The 18,206-nt window shown below is 37.9% G+C and overlaps 1 protein-coding gene across 1 annotated transcript in view; it reads right to left on the bottom strand.

The window, feature by feature from the left end:
• Positions 1–10,872, bottom strand: part of LOC132117947 (sterile alpha motif domain-containing protein 10-like) — an 86,120-nt gene extending 75,248 nt beyond the window's left edge. Inside the window, exon 1 of the mRNA XM_059527335.1 lies at positions 10,601–10,872. Within this exon, the coding sequence (XP_059383318.1) occupies positions 10,601–10,613 (13 nt within the window). The 5' untranslated portion in view covers positions 10,614–10,872. The remainder of the gene's footprint in view (positions 1–10,600) is intronic.
• Between the last annotated feature and the right edge of the window lie 7,334 nt (positions 10,873–18,206).

Genomic DNA, 18,206 nt, shown 5'->3' with positions numbered 1-18,206 from the left:
TTGACGTTATTACAAAGTGCACTTGTTAAAAGTGTACTAAGTAACAAGAGTGAACTCAATTTAAGTCTGCTTATTTTTATTTAATATTATATTATCTGCAAGTATTTCTTTTTATTAAAACACTTGTATGATTTGAAGTACGGTACAAGTGCCAATTAAATACATTTAAGTGCACTTCTCTCACATGCCTTTCAAGAAAGCATCAGTTGCCTCGAGAGGCAACAAGACCAGGTTTTTAGTGAAAGTGAAAGTGAAAGTGAAGTGACATTCAGCCAAGTATGGTGACCCATACTCAGAATTTGTGCTCTGCATTTAACCCATCCGAAATGCACACACACAGAGCAGTGAACACACACACACACTGTGAGCACACACCCGGAGCAGTGGGCAGCCATTTATGCTGCGGCGCCCGGGGAGCAGTTGGGGGTTCGATGCCTTGCTCAAGGGCACCTAAGTCATGGTATTGAAGGTACTGCAGTACATATTAAAGTATGGTATCTGAATATCATAACTGCACAGTGTTATCGCCAACTGTAATGACAAATCAGAGGATAAATCGAATAAACTGTGTGGTAAACCTTAACAGTCACCTAATTTTATTGACATTTTTTTTTCTCCACATCTACACCCCTTCGTGCTGAGGTCTGTGTTTGTCTGGATGACCAGATGGTCAAAGCAGGTCAGAAGAGGAAGCTGATGTGAGAGAAAGGGACAGAGACAGAGTTCAAGTCAGAAATATGGCCCATGGGTGATATTTTGAGAGACAGGGTAAAATGTGTAGAGCTGTTCATCACGCACAGAAACACAGATGATAACAGAACGTCGACGTGGTCCGCTGAGCCCCTCTCTCATGTTCTCGTGTTCATAATGCATCCATTAGCTGGAGGAAAGCTGGGTGAGACTGATAATACAGATGTTAAAATCAGTGTAATTGTGTAATTGCTTTTTGCTGGCAGGAGCAGCATCGTCTCTGCCTAGTGCCTTCATTGAGGCCACTGACCAATCAGAAACCTCCATCACACATTATGAACAGTCACAAACAACTCACAATTAAAGAATAGGGCACTGGTTTAATAATAGTCTCTACATGATACAGTATTTTCTGTATATGAAGCAAAAGGGTCTGCAGAAAAAAGAAACAATGAAATGAAAATCTGCATATAGCTTTGGATAAAATACTACTACTCATAATAAAATAATAAAATGAATATAATAATAATAATTATTATTATTAATGTTACTAATGATAATACATAAAATATTATACATTTGATATATATATATATATATATATAATTTTTATTTTTTTTTAATAAACACTAAACTAGATAAACTTTTCATTGATATACTGAATAAGCATAGTTATTTCATTAAATATACCACAATTCATTTTGTGATTTCAGTGATTACAGTGTATTTTCTTTATTACAGAACTGTATGTACTTCTATAAAAATTTTGATAAATATAATTAAGTCAAATTAAGAACTAAAGAGCTGTTTTTAATTACTCAGTAAAGGCTAGAGATCTCCAACCCTGCTTCAACACACCTGTCTGTAATTAAGTAGCCCTGAACACTATCGCTGAGTCCCAATTCGCATACTATCCATCCTAAATAGTATGCGAAACTAGAATTAGTACGTCCCAAATCGTAGTATGTTGAAAAGAGTATTCCAAAGATACCCGGATGGTCTACTATTTCCGGTTAGAATTCGAAGTGCAGATCAATGCACACTCTAAGGGCTAATATTGCCCACAACCCATTGCGTGCGGGAGGGAGGAGCTTTGCGATGGCTTTGATACACACATTGCACATGAACGTCAGAACCAGCTGCCTCACAAATGACCTGCGTTTGGTTCTACGACGACGCCGCCCTGCTTCTTCACTCCTCAACTTGGTAGAAGAACACATTGTAAAATTTATTGTGAAAAAAAACGATGAGAAAAAAAGATGGAAATAGTGAATAAAATTTTATTGGACATACAAGAATGAATGAAACCTTAACAGTTTAGGTGTGCGTAACTAGGCAACCACGTTGTCATTCACGTTGCATGACGTCATCGAAGTATGTCCCAGAACGTGCATACTCTTTTGCTACACACTCAAAAGTATGTACTTTTTCCTCACAAAAAAAGTACATACTTTTAGGTCGTAGTATAAGTAGGCGAATTGGGACTCAGTCTTTGATTAGCTGGTTCAGTTCTGTTTTATTCGGGATGAAGCTGAACTCTGCAGTATGGCTCTCCAGGAGCAGGATTAGAGACCCCTGTTAAAGACGTTTGTTGATACAGCATTTTACTACAAAATGCCTGACATAAGAATAATTGGATATCGTTTAGTTTGGTGTGCCACTCAGAATCTAATGAGATCAATATTATGATTTTTGGCTAAAATGGTCAGAAGTTATAATCAATTAATCTTTTTTTTTTAATCTTTTGACCAGTAGATGATGCTGTTCCGAAACTACACATGTTCCCTCAGGTCATGCTTGTTATAACACATACCAAGTTTGGTCAGAATCTGCTAAATCATTGTGAAAATACAGCATCATGTTTATTTTTGTGCAAATTTTGTCAAATTTGTTAAAACACTTTACGAGAACAGTTTGGTCTATCAGAAATCTTTTGAGAACTTTTTACCAGCAATGTCTGAAAATGATCCGGAATTTTTTTTTTTATTCAGACAAACTGTCTAGGACAAGTTCGAAAAAAGAAGATTTTGTGCTAAATTTAAAAGTGCAAAAACATCTTGATTTTTCAAAATTTTCAGAAAGAATTTTGCTTCTAGATCTTAAGGTTCAAAAGTTATTCATGGAAATATTGGCCCATTAGTGGAGCAAGAGAGTTTGAGAGAAAGACTTCAAATTCACTATGGTTAATATTCAGACTGTCCCCATCTTGGTGCCAAATTTCAGAACTTTCCCGCAAGCGGTTCTATGTGCTTCTATAGACACACACATAGCAGAAAAAGAAGAAGAAAACAATTGGATATCTTTGGTGCTTGGCCCCTAAAAATAGAAGTTAAACAATTTCAAATTACATATTGATTTTATGTGCTTATTAATTAATTTTTTATTTTATTAAAATTTTATTATTGTTATATAATTCATTAATTTAAATAGGTTTAAGTCATCCTGCGGTGGGAATCACTGCTTTAAGATGCTTTGCAAAAGCAACTGCTAACTACCCTACGCCAGACCATCAATTTCCATCAAATTCAAACCAAGTGCAATTCACCTCTCAGCAGTTTCTATTATCTTTTCTTCACTTCTCTCTCTGTCTCTTTCTTCAACATCCTCCTCCTCTTTAATCCTTTATCTTTCCCAACCATGCATTTCTTTTCTTCGTGCACTAATTAACGGCAAGATATTGGACACGAGCCCGTGCGCTTGCTAATACAACTGGATGAGAGGCGGTGACAGACCGGCCATTTAAAAAAAAATCAAGGGTGACCACATTACTGAAGATATTAGGTAACACTGGGGGAAGAACGAAGATGAGAACGCTCGGGATGTTGAGGGTGTAAAGCTTTGCCCTCCGCAAGAGCAATTATCCGTAGCTCACGGGTCGACCAAGCCATCAGTCCTCCCAACAAATTAAATGGACCTTTCTTCTCCATTCTTCAGCCATCTCTCTGCCTCCTTCTTACTCTCTGTCCATTTTCAGAAAGATGCTTGTTGATTTAAGTCAAATTGATCCCTCCCGGGTTTCAACGCTCGATCAATCTGTTTAAAGTCCACAGGGATTGACGAGTGAATGTTTATTAGACACCTCCCCCTTGCTTTTCCTCCCCATCCCCCTCAATCGCTCTATTATTCATAGGGAATCTCAGAAGTGTAGAGCTGATCCGTAATGAGGCACCATATGGATGAGGCATGTGATCTATACAGTCGTATTGATTAGAATGTGAAAGGCATCAGCAAACTGTAAACCGGATCTCCAGGTTCTGCCATAACTGTATCATTTTTAAACAAATCAAACAAGAGGTTTCAGCACAATTCATTCATATTTATAATTGGTGTCTTTTAAGGATTATTTTTAGAGTTAGGCATTGGAGCAAACTTCTAACTTGAAATATTAAATTCGAACTGAAACGTTTGTGCTACCAACATTGTTGGGGTGTGGGGTTACTTTTCCAAGTAATCAGACATACAGTATTAAAAAGGCAGGAGATAATAAGGTAAAAAAACATTTACAAAGAAGGAAGGAACACAATGTACTGCAATAGAGACTTGAAAGGCTCTTTTAACTCCTTGGCTGAAATTCCCTACCAATCAACTACAGTAGCCCCAAAAGGCAACTCTCAAACAATCCCCCAGAACACCCCATCAACCACCCTAGAAACATTGCAAACACCAAAGCAAACATCTATCAACACCCTAGTAGAAACAAACCAGAACATCCTAGAAACCACATAACAATGTTAAAGAAACAACAAGGGCATCCTGGGCCCTGTTTACACCTGGTGTTAAGATGCATTTTTGCTGATCCAATCTAGAGTTGCAAAGGGATCGAATAATTCCAGTATATTTTTGGAAAATTTCCAGGATGTTTTGGAAAAATTCTGAAACTTTTGGTAAATGTCTGGAAATTGTCTGCCCCTTTGTAAAGCTAATCCAATCACAAGTGACCGATGCTAAATACAGGAATAAAGGGGGTCTGAAAAGTTTTGAGCTTGTCCACTTTCGACCACTTCAGGAGGCAATCAAAGACGCATTCGACCAGGGGTGCATTTCCCATACAACAACGTAACTCGCTGATTAACCACCATTGTACGATGCATTGATGTGGATACAAACTGGCTAGTCACGGCTGTTACCCAAAAACAGTCGCATCTCTGTCGACTGAACCCCATTAGTTCAATAAGTGAGTGAAGCGACCCATATTCAGAATTCGTGCTCTGCATCTAACCCATCCAAAGTGCACACACACAGAGCAGTGAACACGCACACACCGTAAACACACACCCGGAGCAGTGGGCAACCATTTATGCTGCGGCGCCCGGGGAGCAGTTGGGGGTTCGGTGCCTTGCTCAAGGACACCTAAGTCGTGGTATTGAAGGTGGAGAGAGAACTGTACATGCACTCCTCCCACCCACAATTCCTGCCAGCCCGGGACTCGAACTCACAACCTTTCGATTGCCAGTCCGACTCTCTAACCATTAGGCCACGACTTCCATCAACTTCTTGGCAACCATCTAGAAGACTCAAAGTCCCAGAAAGGAAGAGAATCCTAAAGAAATGTTTGAAGGATTGGTTATAAAAATAGAAATATAGAAAGTCTGATTTTGGAACAAATTATAATTATCCAGCAAGATTTACATTTTTAATAGATTCATTCTTAAAGGATTCTTATCTGTAAGATACTGGTTTCAAATTCTGATGGAAATTCTGTCAATCCTGTACACATTCCTTTGTTATTTTTGTCTACAATGGGTGTGAATGCACCTGACGGCAAACTGTCTAACCAGATCAAAGTCAGACAAAAAAAAAATATCCACCAACGCTAGCTGTGCAAATATATACAACAAACATTAAATCTATGATGCACGGAGAGTGGCGTCTTTGCATTTGAAATCTTTCTCATATAAATAGATCACTGCAAGAAAAAAAGTAGGCAAATCTTTTTTTTTTTTCGCTTCCCCTGATGTCAGCACAGATGCTGTGTGAACTGTGATGACACCGTAAGAGGATATTAAGACCAACAGGTCAACAGAATGAGAATTAAAACCCAAACATACACACAGCAGCACAAAAACAAAATGAAAATGCACACAGACAGATCAAACATGCTATATTCTACAAAAATACAAACACACGCAGAAACCATTTGAGCAAAATCCTTTGTCTGCTTCTAAGAGATATGATACAAAAGGATGAGGGATAAAGGGACGGATGGATGGATAGATGGATGGTTTAAGGTGGATACAATGCCTGTGAGGACACAATGATGCTGGCCTACACACACACACACATACATTCAATGCCATTTGAGGCAGGATCACATTTCAAAAGCTCTCCAGAGCCAACTTTTTGGCAGGACACCAAATAGCTGTTAAGAGCCCCTCCTTAACAAACATGTGAGAGAAAGCTAATAAACACCATGCTTATGTGGCTAAAGAAAACAGTAGCTTCCTTTCATTTCACCTCCTTTTCTTCTTTTATGCATTCTCTCGTGTGAGAATCAGTTCACAGGGATGTAACTCCGGTCATGTGGTTGGGGCGAGATTCTTTTAATCTGACCTACAATGCACTGAGTATAAACAACATCAAGAGGCTTTAGGACAAAAGCGCCTAAACAGATTTGGGAGCATTGTTAAAGGAATGTTCCGGGTTCAATAATAGTTAATCTCTATTATCAGCATCATACTGTCCATTACCACAGACATAATTTAGAGTTTTTAAAACAAAAAAATTGTGTATTTCACTTACAAGTCTATAGGACAAGGCAATAATATATATTGGATAAACTTAAAATGTTTTGAATGTTACTGTTATAAATGATCGAATAAGACCAGTGAGGTGAAATTGTTTTTCGACATTTTGTATTGAATATTGATGACAATAAAATATTGCCAATATTAATTATTGTACAGTAGCACTTTGCAATGGCGTGTTTTGACTGTGTCAGCATCTGTTTTGAATGGAAGCCTATTTCAATTTGTAAATAGAAAAAAGGTAGCTGCAACTTTTCACACAATAATTTTTTTTCCCCAGAATTTCAGAATATTAAGTCTGAATTCTAAGATATTAAAAGATATGTTTTTTTCTAAAAAAAAAAAAGTCATAATTAAAACAGAATCGTGTGATGTAAACTTTTTATTTCTCATAGCTCTGAAAGACGTTCAGTTACTCAAATGCAATTCAACTTTCTGTTGAATTTTGTTATTCTGCAAATTTTCATTTCATTTGTATTATTTCGGTAAAAAATCATTTTGGTGCATCACTAGTATCCAGTCTTTCAATGAAATGTATAAAAGTAGTACCACTGTTACTTATAATATTACTTATAAAATTTATAAACTTATATTAATACACTCATAATCCTATCCCACTGTTAAAATTATGATTTAAACAAACGTATAGCTAAAATAACACACATGACAGAATTAAGATATGCATTGTAACACAAATATAGCACAAGCTACACATTTCTGCTTTGACAGATTTTTAACAACTGCTTTCATATAGACTTTCCATTATAAGTGCATTCAGTGTTTGTGTTTTATAAACCAATGGACCAAGTCAAAATAATTATTTAATATGATGGAAAAGCTGTTCTTCTCTCAGGAGTTGAGGTGAAAGGATAAATGAACAACATGACTAAATGTAAATGTGAAATTTATCCTTGCTTTGAGAATTTATTTGGTTTTTAATTCTTTATTTTGGGGAAGCGGAAAATATGACACACAAGATTTATTTACAATAAAAAAGTAGCAAAAACATCTGCTAGGTGACTGAAACGAAACATTCTCAAATGACAGACAGAGTAAAAGCAAATGTCTACCAGTCACAGGAAAAAAAAAACATTCAGTGGTGTTGACAGACTGGTCAAGCATGGAGTCGCTTCTGCTGATAACAGGCAAACACACATTGAGCCAAAACATACACTCCCTCCACCCACTGCATGTCAATCTGAGCGAAACGGGCCAGAAATTACTCTCTTTTTATCACTACTGCTTGTTCACTCTCTCTTTCTATTTTTTTTTTCAGACATCAGACATTGTGCGTGTGGTTAGCATTTCTAATCCATCTGTATGCATAAATGAATGAGTGACATGCATGTGTCCATACACTTAATGCATTGGTGGTCCCTTAGGTAGCAGGAAAATAGCCCAGTCTTCGTGCTGCATGCTGGGATTGGTTCAGAGCTGTCGGGTGTGTGAAACAGGGCGAGAGGGGGTCAACAAAACATCTGTGCCTCCCCAGATCTGATGAAGCTTTATATGAGCAGTGACAAAAACATGCTTTATGTGAATCAGAAACCAGTGTTGTTCTGGAATTTTTTTTATTACAGCTCGTATAAAATGAAACCTTGCCAAGCAATAACTGTATTGTAGCCAGAAAATGATACGGCAGTATCTGTGCATTAGAAGATATTAAAGCAAACAATCAGTTCTCTGAAGTGTAATTGAGTTGTTTAATCAAACGGCTTGAAAGCAAATATGAGGTTCCTCGAAATAAACCTCTTGTGTACTCACATATCAGGCTTTCTCTTAGGATGGCTGAGAAAACATGCTTAAACATTGACAATAATTTGCTCACAGAATATAACATTAATTAAAACAAGCCATCCTAATTGGGTATAAAACAACATGTTTGAATAAACATAATTATCTAACATTCCTTGAGGGAGACTTGATGATTATGCAATTTGTTTGCAAATGCAAGATTTTGCTCAAGGGGAACACAACATAATTCTATATAAAGGACGTCCTATTCTGAGTACAAACTGTTATTTTAAAGGAATAAATTTGCTGAAAATATACCCTCAGGCCATCCAGGATATACTGTAGATGAGTTTGTTTGTTTCAGATTTGGAGAAATGCAACAGTCTGAACATCTGATAAAAACATCCCAATAATCCACATCACTCCAGTCCATCAATTATTGTCTTGTGTAACAAATCCATTATTAATATGCATTTAACTCCAAACTGCTGCTTAAGCTAAAGTATGAGTCCTAAATCTTAATATGGCTTTCTCCAGTATCATCTGAATCAGAAGAGAAATACTCACAAAATCATCACTTATAAGCAAAAACAGTCCTTAACAAATACACTGAACAAAATTATAAATGCAACACTTTTGTTTTATTTTTCATGAGCTGAGCTCAAAGATCTTTTTCTATGTACACAAAAGGCCTATTTCTCTCAAATATTGTTCACAAATCTGTCTAAATCTGTGTGTGAGCACTTCTCCTTATATAGATAATCCATTCACCTCATATCAAGATACTGATTAGACAGCATGATTATTGCACAGGAGTGCCTTAAGCTGGCCACAATAAAAGGCCACTCTAAAATGTGCAGTTTTATCACACAGCACAATGCCACAGATGTCCCAAGTTTTGAGGGAGCGTGCAGTTGGGATGCTGACTGCAGGAATGTCCACCAGAGCTGGTGCCCTTGGATTGAATGTTCATTTTTCTACCATAAGCCGTCTCCAAATGCGTTTCAGAGAATTTGGCAGTACATCCAACCGGCCTCACAACCGCAGACCACGTGTAACCAACACCAGCCCAGGACCTCCACATCCAGCATCTTCACCTCCAAGATTGTCTGACACCAGCCATCCAGACAGCTGCTGCAACCATCAGTTTACATAACCAAAGAATGTCTGCACAAACTGTCAGAGACTGTCTCAGGGAAGCTGAGCATGTTTGGGATGCTCTGGACCGGCGTATATGACAGCGTGTTCCAGTTCCTGCCAATATCCAGCAACTTCACACATCCATTGAAGAGGAGTGGACCAACATCCCACAGGCCACAATCAACAACAGCTGATCAACTCTATGAGAAGGAGATGTGTTGCACTCTGTGGGGCAAATGGTGCTCATACCAGATACTGACTGTAGAGATCTTGGATGGTTTGAGAGTGAGCACAGTTTAAGAAAAGAAAATCATTTTCGGATGAACTATTCAAGTTACTGAATCTACACTACCACTCACGTGAAATGGGAAAGAATTAGGAAAAGGACATGATAAGAAGAAGCCAGGATAAAGTGAGGCAAGGTCTTGCTGTCCATTTCAGCACCACGCTGAGCGCTGCAGATATACTATGATTGCATATAATTGCCTGGGGCCAAGGGAAAACACATTTTTCTTATGATTACATAAAAGCCCTTGAGATCACTGTAAGCATGTGTATGTGTAAGCATGAATGTTTTCATTCATCATGTAGGATGTCAGGTAAACTATATGTTTATGTCCAGCTACAAAACTATGAACTCTAGATGACATTCCCTTCAACGGGCTGAGCACAATGTCAACATGATGGGCAAAAATATGTGTGACAATGTGTGAAAGAGACTTCACCAATCACCAACTTTCTAACCAAAACATGCACATGGCATTCAGCAAAGCATATACATAGCAACACAAGATGCAGCAAAAAAATTTAAATGGTAAAATAATGGTCTTACAGTAGTACACTATTATATAGGCAGCAAATAGTCTAAAGAATAGTAGCTACACTGTGTAAAAAAATAGCCAAATTCAAAACGTTTTTAACCAATTTGAATTTAATTCTTGATGGAACCTAAGTTAAATATTCTTGTAAATGGAAGAAAATTTTCTTAGTTAAAAAAAAAAGTGTAATTGGATGTATATGATGTTAACATTATATTTTATACTGTAAAGAATTAGCATAATAACTTAGTAAGTAGTACTGTAAATATTGTGTAAACAGTGTAAAGGGGTCATTTATAGTAGAGAAGTTATTATTAGACAAAAATATTAGTCTTCCGTCCAGTCCAGTATAGTACAGTACACAGCAGAAGTCATAAGTATTGTCTACTGCAATGCATGTCACTAAACGGGACATCGTTCGCATGTGATTGTACTATGAATCAAGTAAAAACTGGTTTAACACCGTGAGCTTACCGTCTACAGCCATCGTCGGTACAAACGCGTATCTCTCCGTGATGGCTTTAGTAAGTGTCTGCCATGGTGACGGGTGTCCGGTCCGGTAGAAGAGAGAGCCGGTGCTCCTGAACGATACCTCCGAGCGCACAGATCTGCTGTGGAGCAGGAGAAATCAACGCACGAGTCCACATATAAACCCGAGAGAGGGATGACAGTCACTCGGCTGCCAAAGCCTCGGGCAAGTTTAAACTCCTCCCTCTGCTTTCTCACCTTAGTGCTGTTGAACGGCCTCACACACACACACACACACACACACACACACACAGAGCGCGCGATTCACTGATTACACAAGTGGCTCTGGAGATAAATGACAGTATGAAGCCAGTGCAATAAAACACGCCTTTTGCACTACATCTAAGCGCGTGCGAGAGAGAGCGGAACAAATGGGGCAAACGCGCGAGAGCGCCTGGCAGCATAAATGTTTGTTGACACTGAGGGAAAACACCTTTACGGGACTATCCGCTTTTGTCATGGGGTAATTAAATAACAGCTTAATAACAACTTATACAGTCGTGGCCAAAAGTTTTGAGAATTACATAAATATTGGAAATTGGAAAAGTTGCTGCTTAAGTTTTTATAATAGCAATTTGCATATACTCCAGAATGTTATGAAGAGTGATCAGATGAATTGCATAGTCCTTCTTTGCCATGAAAATTAACTTAATCCCAAAAAAACCTTTCCTCTGCATTTCATTGCTGTCATTAAAGGACCTGCTGAGATCATTTCAGTAATCGTCTTGTTCACTCAGGTGAGAATGTTGACGAGCACAAGGCTGGAGATCATTATGTCAGGCTGATTAGGTTAGAATGGCAGACTTGACATGTTAAAAGGAGGGTGATGCTTGAAATCATTGTTCTTCCATTGTTAACCATGGTGACCTGCAAAGAAACGCGTGCTGCCATCATTGCGTTGCATAAAAATGGCTTCACAGGCAAGGATATTGTGGCTACTAAGATTGTACCTAAATCGACAATTTATAGGATCATCAAGAACTTCAAGGAAAGAGGTTCAATTCTTGTAAAGAAGGCTTCAGGGCGTCCAAGAAAGTCCAGCAAGCGCCAGGATCGTCTCCTAAAGAGGATTCAGCTGCGGGATCGGAGTGCCACCAGTGCAGAGCTTGCTCAGGAATGGCAGCAGGCAGGTGTGAGCGCATCTGCACGCACAGTGAGGCAAAGACTTTTGGAAGATGGCCTGGTGTCAAGAAGGGCAGCAAAGAAGCCACTTCTCTCCAAAAAAGAACAGCAGGGACAGATTGATCTTCTGCAGAAAGTATAGTGAATGGACTGCTGAGGACTGGGGCAAAGTCATATTCTCTGATGAAGCCCCTTTCCGATTGTTTGGGGCATCTGGAAAAAGGCTTGTCCGGAGAAGAAAAGGTGAGCGCTACCATCAGTCCTGTGTCATGCCAACAGTAAAGCATCCTGACACCATTCATGTTCGGGGTTGCTTCTCATCCAAGGGAGTGGGCTCACTCACAATTCTGCCCAAAAACACAGCCATGAATAAAGAATGGTACCAAAACACCCTCCAACAGCAACTTCTTCCAACAATCCAACAACAGTTTGGTGAAGAACAATGCATTTTCCAGCACGATGGAGCACCGTGCCATAAGGCAAAAGTGATAACTAAGTGGCTCGGGGACCAGAATGTTGAAATTTGGGTCCATGGCCTGGAAACTCCCCAGATCTTAATACCATTGAGAACTTGTGGTCAATCCTCAAGAGGCGTGTGGACAAACAAAAACCCACTAATTCTGACAAACTCCAAGAAGTGATTATGAAAGAATGGGTTGCTATCAGTCAGGATTTGGCCCAGAAGTTGATTGAGAGCATGCCCAGTCGAATTGCAGAGGTCCTGAAAAAGAAGGGCCAACACTGGAAATACTGACTCTTTGCATAAATGTAATGTTAATTGTCGAGAAAAGCCTTTGAAACGTATGAAGTGCTTGTAATTATATTTCAGTACATCACAGAAACAACTGAAACAAAGATCTAAAAGCAGTTTAGCAGCAAACTTTTTGAAAACAAATATTTATGTAATTCTCAAAACTTTTGGCCACGACTGTACTATCAAATATTACTTAAAGCTACACTATGAAACTTTGGATAAAAGCAGTTAATGAGCGTGCAAAAATAAATTAATAATAAATAAAATGAATCCATCATCCTATGTCTTCACCCAAATACACTAACTAATATCTACATTTTAAGCTTGGTTTACAAACGAGAAAAAAATTGATGAAGAACCTTTATTCAGACAGAGTAGCAGAGCCGAAACACTACAAAAACAAATTTCTTCCACGAGATGCATGCTTTATTTTTTTACCGCTAGAGGCCAAGAGTTACAAAGTGCTGCTTTAGGGCCAGATTTAGCATATTAAACAGAGCAAATTAACATGAGACCGCAATCCTCTAAAATGGATAGTTTGGCGATCCACTAACAAAACTGACAATGACTTAACCAGTGTATTTTCACACTAACCATAACTAACGATTATAGGCTACTTGACAAAATAATCTGTAAATTATTATGTTTATAAGATCACTCAAAAATGCAAATTCTGTCACCATTTACTCACCTACAAGTTGTTCTAATGCTGTGTGAATTTATTTTGTAGAACAAAAGAAATATCAGCAGAATAAGGTTCTTTTGTGTTTACATTTTCTTGTATGCTTCAAATAAAGGTACAGGTTGTAGGACCTGCCACTAGAGGGTGCACTATCAAAACAATAACAATCGCGTGGTTTGATGACGCTAAGAAGGAGCATGGAATGATGGGATTTGTTGTCTTCTACCCAACCGCTGAGGGCCATCAATAAGACGGAAAGATAAATCATGGATTTAACGCGAGTTCAACAATTTGCGCAAGTAGATTACATACAAAGTCAATGCAAAGATGCAATCAGACTATGGATCAGACGCGTCCTCGCGCAGGTCTAGAGACGCGATGCCCCGCGTTTGGCTTGTATGCCCCATAATACTAATCTTGTTGATCGTTATAATAGCATACGTTTTCTGTGAAGATACGAATCAAAACAACTCACCTGTCGAGTAAAACACAAGCGAGATCGGCATCTCTTTCTAGTTGAAGTTTGTCGCGAAGCTACTTCCGCATTTGTCCAGGACACTGTTGTCATGTGGTTTCTACGTCAGTAAAGGCGGGAACAAAGGGTAACTAACGTCATTGACAGGCGACTGCACTGCCCCGTGTCACTGTTCAGAATGGGAATTTTCTCATAATTTACAAGTTGTTGAAAACATTAGAGATATTGTAGTAATCAGCTGGACAAAATATATAACACTAGCCTAGTGGTTTTTGGATATTTTACTGCAAATATCTTACAAATTGTACCTTTAAAGGGGTCATGATAAATCAAATTTGCCTTCATATTTTGGTGTATAAGAGGTGTTTGTATGCATCCTACATCCTGCTCATTATAAACACAACATTTATTTAATCAAGCTCCAAAAACTGCTTGTTTTGGATCTGAGGTGTAAGATGACATCACCAGAGCACAAACATTTGCATAAACAAGCCTCCAGAGCAAGACATCAGCGAATAGTCTTCTCACCATAGGCCGTCCCCACTGCCGTTCAGTCGCTTAACGTCTAACTTAATCACACTGAATCGCGATGTGTCAAAAACAAATAGAAATTACAATCACTACCGCCATCTTGTCTGCACTGGATACAATATACAGTATGTGCGTTCACTTCCGGACACAGTAAAAGGACAAGTGGATTGAAAGAATGATCGCTTTGATGCGTTTGGATTAAAAGCTTGTTTGCGTCTTTGTACAGATATCAGAAGTTTCCCAGCATAGGGAACAAGTGGATAGTTTATTTTTAATGGCACCTCGTTTCATGTCTGAGGATTGATCAGAGCATTTTGTTTTCTAAATGAGACACGGTGTCAAGGAGAGGCAACAAAGAAACATTTGTTGAAATATGAATCGGTACTAGATCTATCTGACTGCAGCTGCATCACAAACCGCAAGCAAATTATTCCATAATGCTTTGTCTGGATTATGATTTTCTTTTTTTAATCATAATGTGAAAACACACATGCAGTAGTGAGGGGGCATTGATAATGCTTTCTATGCAATGACAGTAGCCCATAACAGTGGTTGATTACTGAGCTGCCGTAAAGGACATGCCCCTGCAATGATGGGTGAAATTAATCATTTTTTTCTCATATATATTTGTTATTTGTTGTTGTTGTTGTTGTTATTTTATGTGAAAAGCTTTATTAACATTATAAGTAAACCTCAAGGAACAAATAATAAATGAAAAAATCCATGTCCCCTTTAGCATTCTTGTAACAGCCAATTGTATTTTTTTTTTTCAATTAAATCTCTGCTCACAATACACATTTATTTTTTATCATTCATTTGAAAAAAAAAAACTATATCAATTTTCATTTTTTTTAATGTTACATATATGCATCACGTTGAATTGAAACAATACAGCAAAACAAGTCCCTTTAAGATGGTCTTCGGATGCCCATTTACCACAAGTTGATATGATTATTTAGTCTATAACTTACATTGGTTAAAATTTCCTAATGGTAGTGTAAAACAACACCCTTTTTACCCCGTCAAAAACAGCTGTCTATAGCCAGCCGTTTTCTTGTATGTTCCTTTAAATGTTAATGAGCTCTGCTGACCCCGCCCCTCTCTTCCAGCCACTCTGTGAGAGACTCTTAACTTCAGCAACATTCATCATGAAACTTGCTAACTAGCACATTATTAGGACAGGTTATTTGCAAAGGCTCAAAAAACTTCTGTATATAAAGCTAAACCATGAATGACTGGCATGCACATAGATGCATTTAGGTAGATCGGGGAGTGCATTCCTTTCAAAACAAACATAATCCACGACGTCTTCAGTGGCTCAGAAGTCAGGAGTAAATGACGACTGCTATGTTCATTATCACATCCAACAACAGAACACCTCAATCGCTTAGGAGACATTCTTGTCTACAACTGCTCTGGCAGTGAAACAATGGCAGACGGCTCACTCAGGGCAGGTCTGTGATAAAACTAATGATTGACGCCACTGTCTTGTCAAATCTTGTGAGGGACCTGTGCAGAACTTTGTCATTCTGCCAAGAATCTGTAATCAGCATGATCTGAGAAAGGGTTTTGGATTTATCGGGTTTTCAAAAAAACAAAACAAAAAACTGTTTTCACACTGCCAACACACATTTGTTCAAACAACATGTAAAAGTGAATTTTGCATCCGATAAACTCTTTAAAAAGTTTAAAACAATGAGAAGTGCTGACTCCACTTAAAGCTTTACAACTGGTCCACAACAAGACTTTCTTCATGGGTCACAACACACTCTTGTGCACTTGGACTCCCCCATTCTTGCAGTTGCACTAGAATAAGTGCCATATCTGGTCTTTAGAAAATGAAGAAAAAGCCTGTTAAGTGCTGCCGTCATGCCTCAGGGCAACACTCGCTTGTCGTGAAGCAGTGGAGGAGGGAGTATCTGAGTCGAGCGTGTAGTGAAGAACATCAGCGCATCAGAGAGCTCTTCAGTGGCCCATTCGACAAAGAAAACTTCCTGCGTTTCCCTCCTGTTCTGACGATCCACAGAACGGTGCCCTAGAGATGCTATTGCACCAATTGCCAGAGAACACGTCTACTTAAATGAGCTGTATTCAGCTACTGTCATAATTAACAATGATTGCCTTCAAAATATGTGCAGTCACCAGAAGAGATGAAAGGTGTTTGGCAAAGAGGGTTTGTAAAGTTTAAAGAGGTGTGGGAGAGAGTCTCTGTAGAGTTAACATGCAAACGCGCAGCGATAACAAAGCAGCAGCTCATTGGTGCAGCCACAGCTTCTGTTATCTTCACAAGACTGCTGTTATTGATGGTTTACAGATCAGCATGAAAGTTTGAAGCATTTTGTCAAATGTTACTCATCTTTTATAATTTGAGCAAAACCAAGTTTATGAAATCTTTTGCTGTAGAGTTCAGCAAACATCACAATTATTGCTTTATACTTTAACAATAGCCTGAAATCAGCTCTAAATATACTGTAAATAACATAGCATCACATGACTTAATGACTATTTTGTAGGTGACTACATAAAATGTGGGCTTCAATAGACTTGCACTGAACAGATCAGAATATCCTAGTGACTTGAGCCTGAAGGTAACCACCTAGCAACCACTCTGTGCACCCTAGCAACCACATACCGCACAGTAGCAGGGTTGACTTTGGTCAGGGTAGCTCCATATTTTTGACAAGAATAAAAATGAGGCAGTGAGGGATAGAAACGCATGCAGTTATTGACTGTACTGTTGATAAACATACCAGTTGTTCCGGTGATTAAACTCTATATTGTATCTAACCTGATTAAGGTCTAACTGAATTGTGAATGCATTTTGAATTACAGTCAGTTATCTTCAGTTGAGGTAACAAACACAATGCTAAGAATGAAGTAAAATTTGACCTGAAATGTAAGAAAGATTAAAAATAAATTGAAATGTAAGGTAAGTAATAAAATGGTAATTTAGAAAATCAAAGTTTGCCAAGACTAACTGCAACTAAGTTTTGACCTTTATTTATTTCTTTTTTTAAATAATAAATTGAAATGTAAGGTAAGTAAAAATGGTAATTTAGAAAATCAAAGTTTGCCTAGACTAACTGCAACTAAGTTTATTTTTTTTTTTTAAATATAAAATTCAAGTCAAATGACAGTTTTTCTCAGTTGCTTTCGTACATTTCTCGAATCACTCTTGAGATTTGCAAAACAGTAAGTGCATTTCTCAAAACAACTAGTACAAAGAGCAAAACACAATGGATTACCTGCAAAAGCCAATCTCTTGCTCAAAATCCTTAGTTCAACTCTCAAAAATAAATATCTGTGTCAATGAACATGTCAGTGCCATCAGAATGACAAGTCCTTGTGTCATAGTTTACAGATAAGACAGTCAAATCGCTTAGTCATGTTGTCAATATAACAGTGTACTCTGGAGGGATGTTCTGATGTGAACTACTGTATTGAACAGTATGCCATATGCTTATGTATTATGCAACTGAAGATTCATGAGATGAACCTTTGAGCTATTTCAGAGAAATGGTTTATCATTGGTTTATCATCTACATTCTCTTCATTAGTCAATATTCACTTGCGCAATTCATGCCAGATTGACAAAAAGTCTAATAATAATGTGTAAAAATAAAAATAAAAAGTGTGCTTGGCAGGTTGTGACAACTAAATTAACCATTTTGCATTTAATGACTTATACGATGAACTAAAGACTAGATGTTTTGAGGTGTAAGACTATTGCACAGAAAACTGTATAATACATTTTGAGCAACATGATATTAGCAACTGATAATGTAGGAAACCGCAGATAAATGTGTGTAATCAATTGCATGAATGTACAAAAGCAATCACAACTTGTTCAAAAGAATGAGAAACTGGTTTTATGATGTGTATAAATGACTAGATGATGTGGAGGTTGTACTAGTAGTTTTGAGAATTTCATTTCTGATTTGAGAAATGCACCAAAGTGACTGAGAAAAACTGTAATAGTATCGAATTG

This window comes from Carassius carassius, chromosome 37 (genome assembly GCF_963082965.1).
Source record: "Carassius carassius chromosome 37, fCarCar2.1, whole genome shotgun sequence".
Lineage (NCBI taxonomy): Eukaryota > Metazoa > Chordata > Actinopteri > Cypriniformes > Cyprinidae > Carassius > Carassius carassius.
The sequence above is the reverse complement of the archived record's forward strand: the minus strand, read 5'-3'. Positions and strand labels throughout refer to the sequence as shown.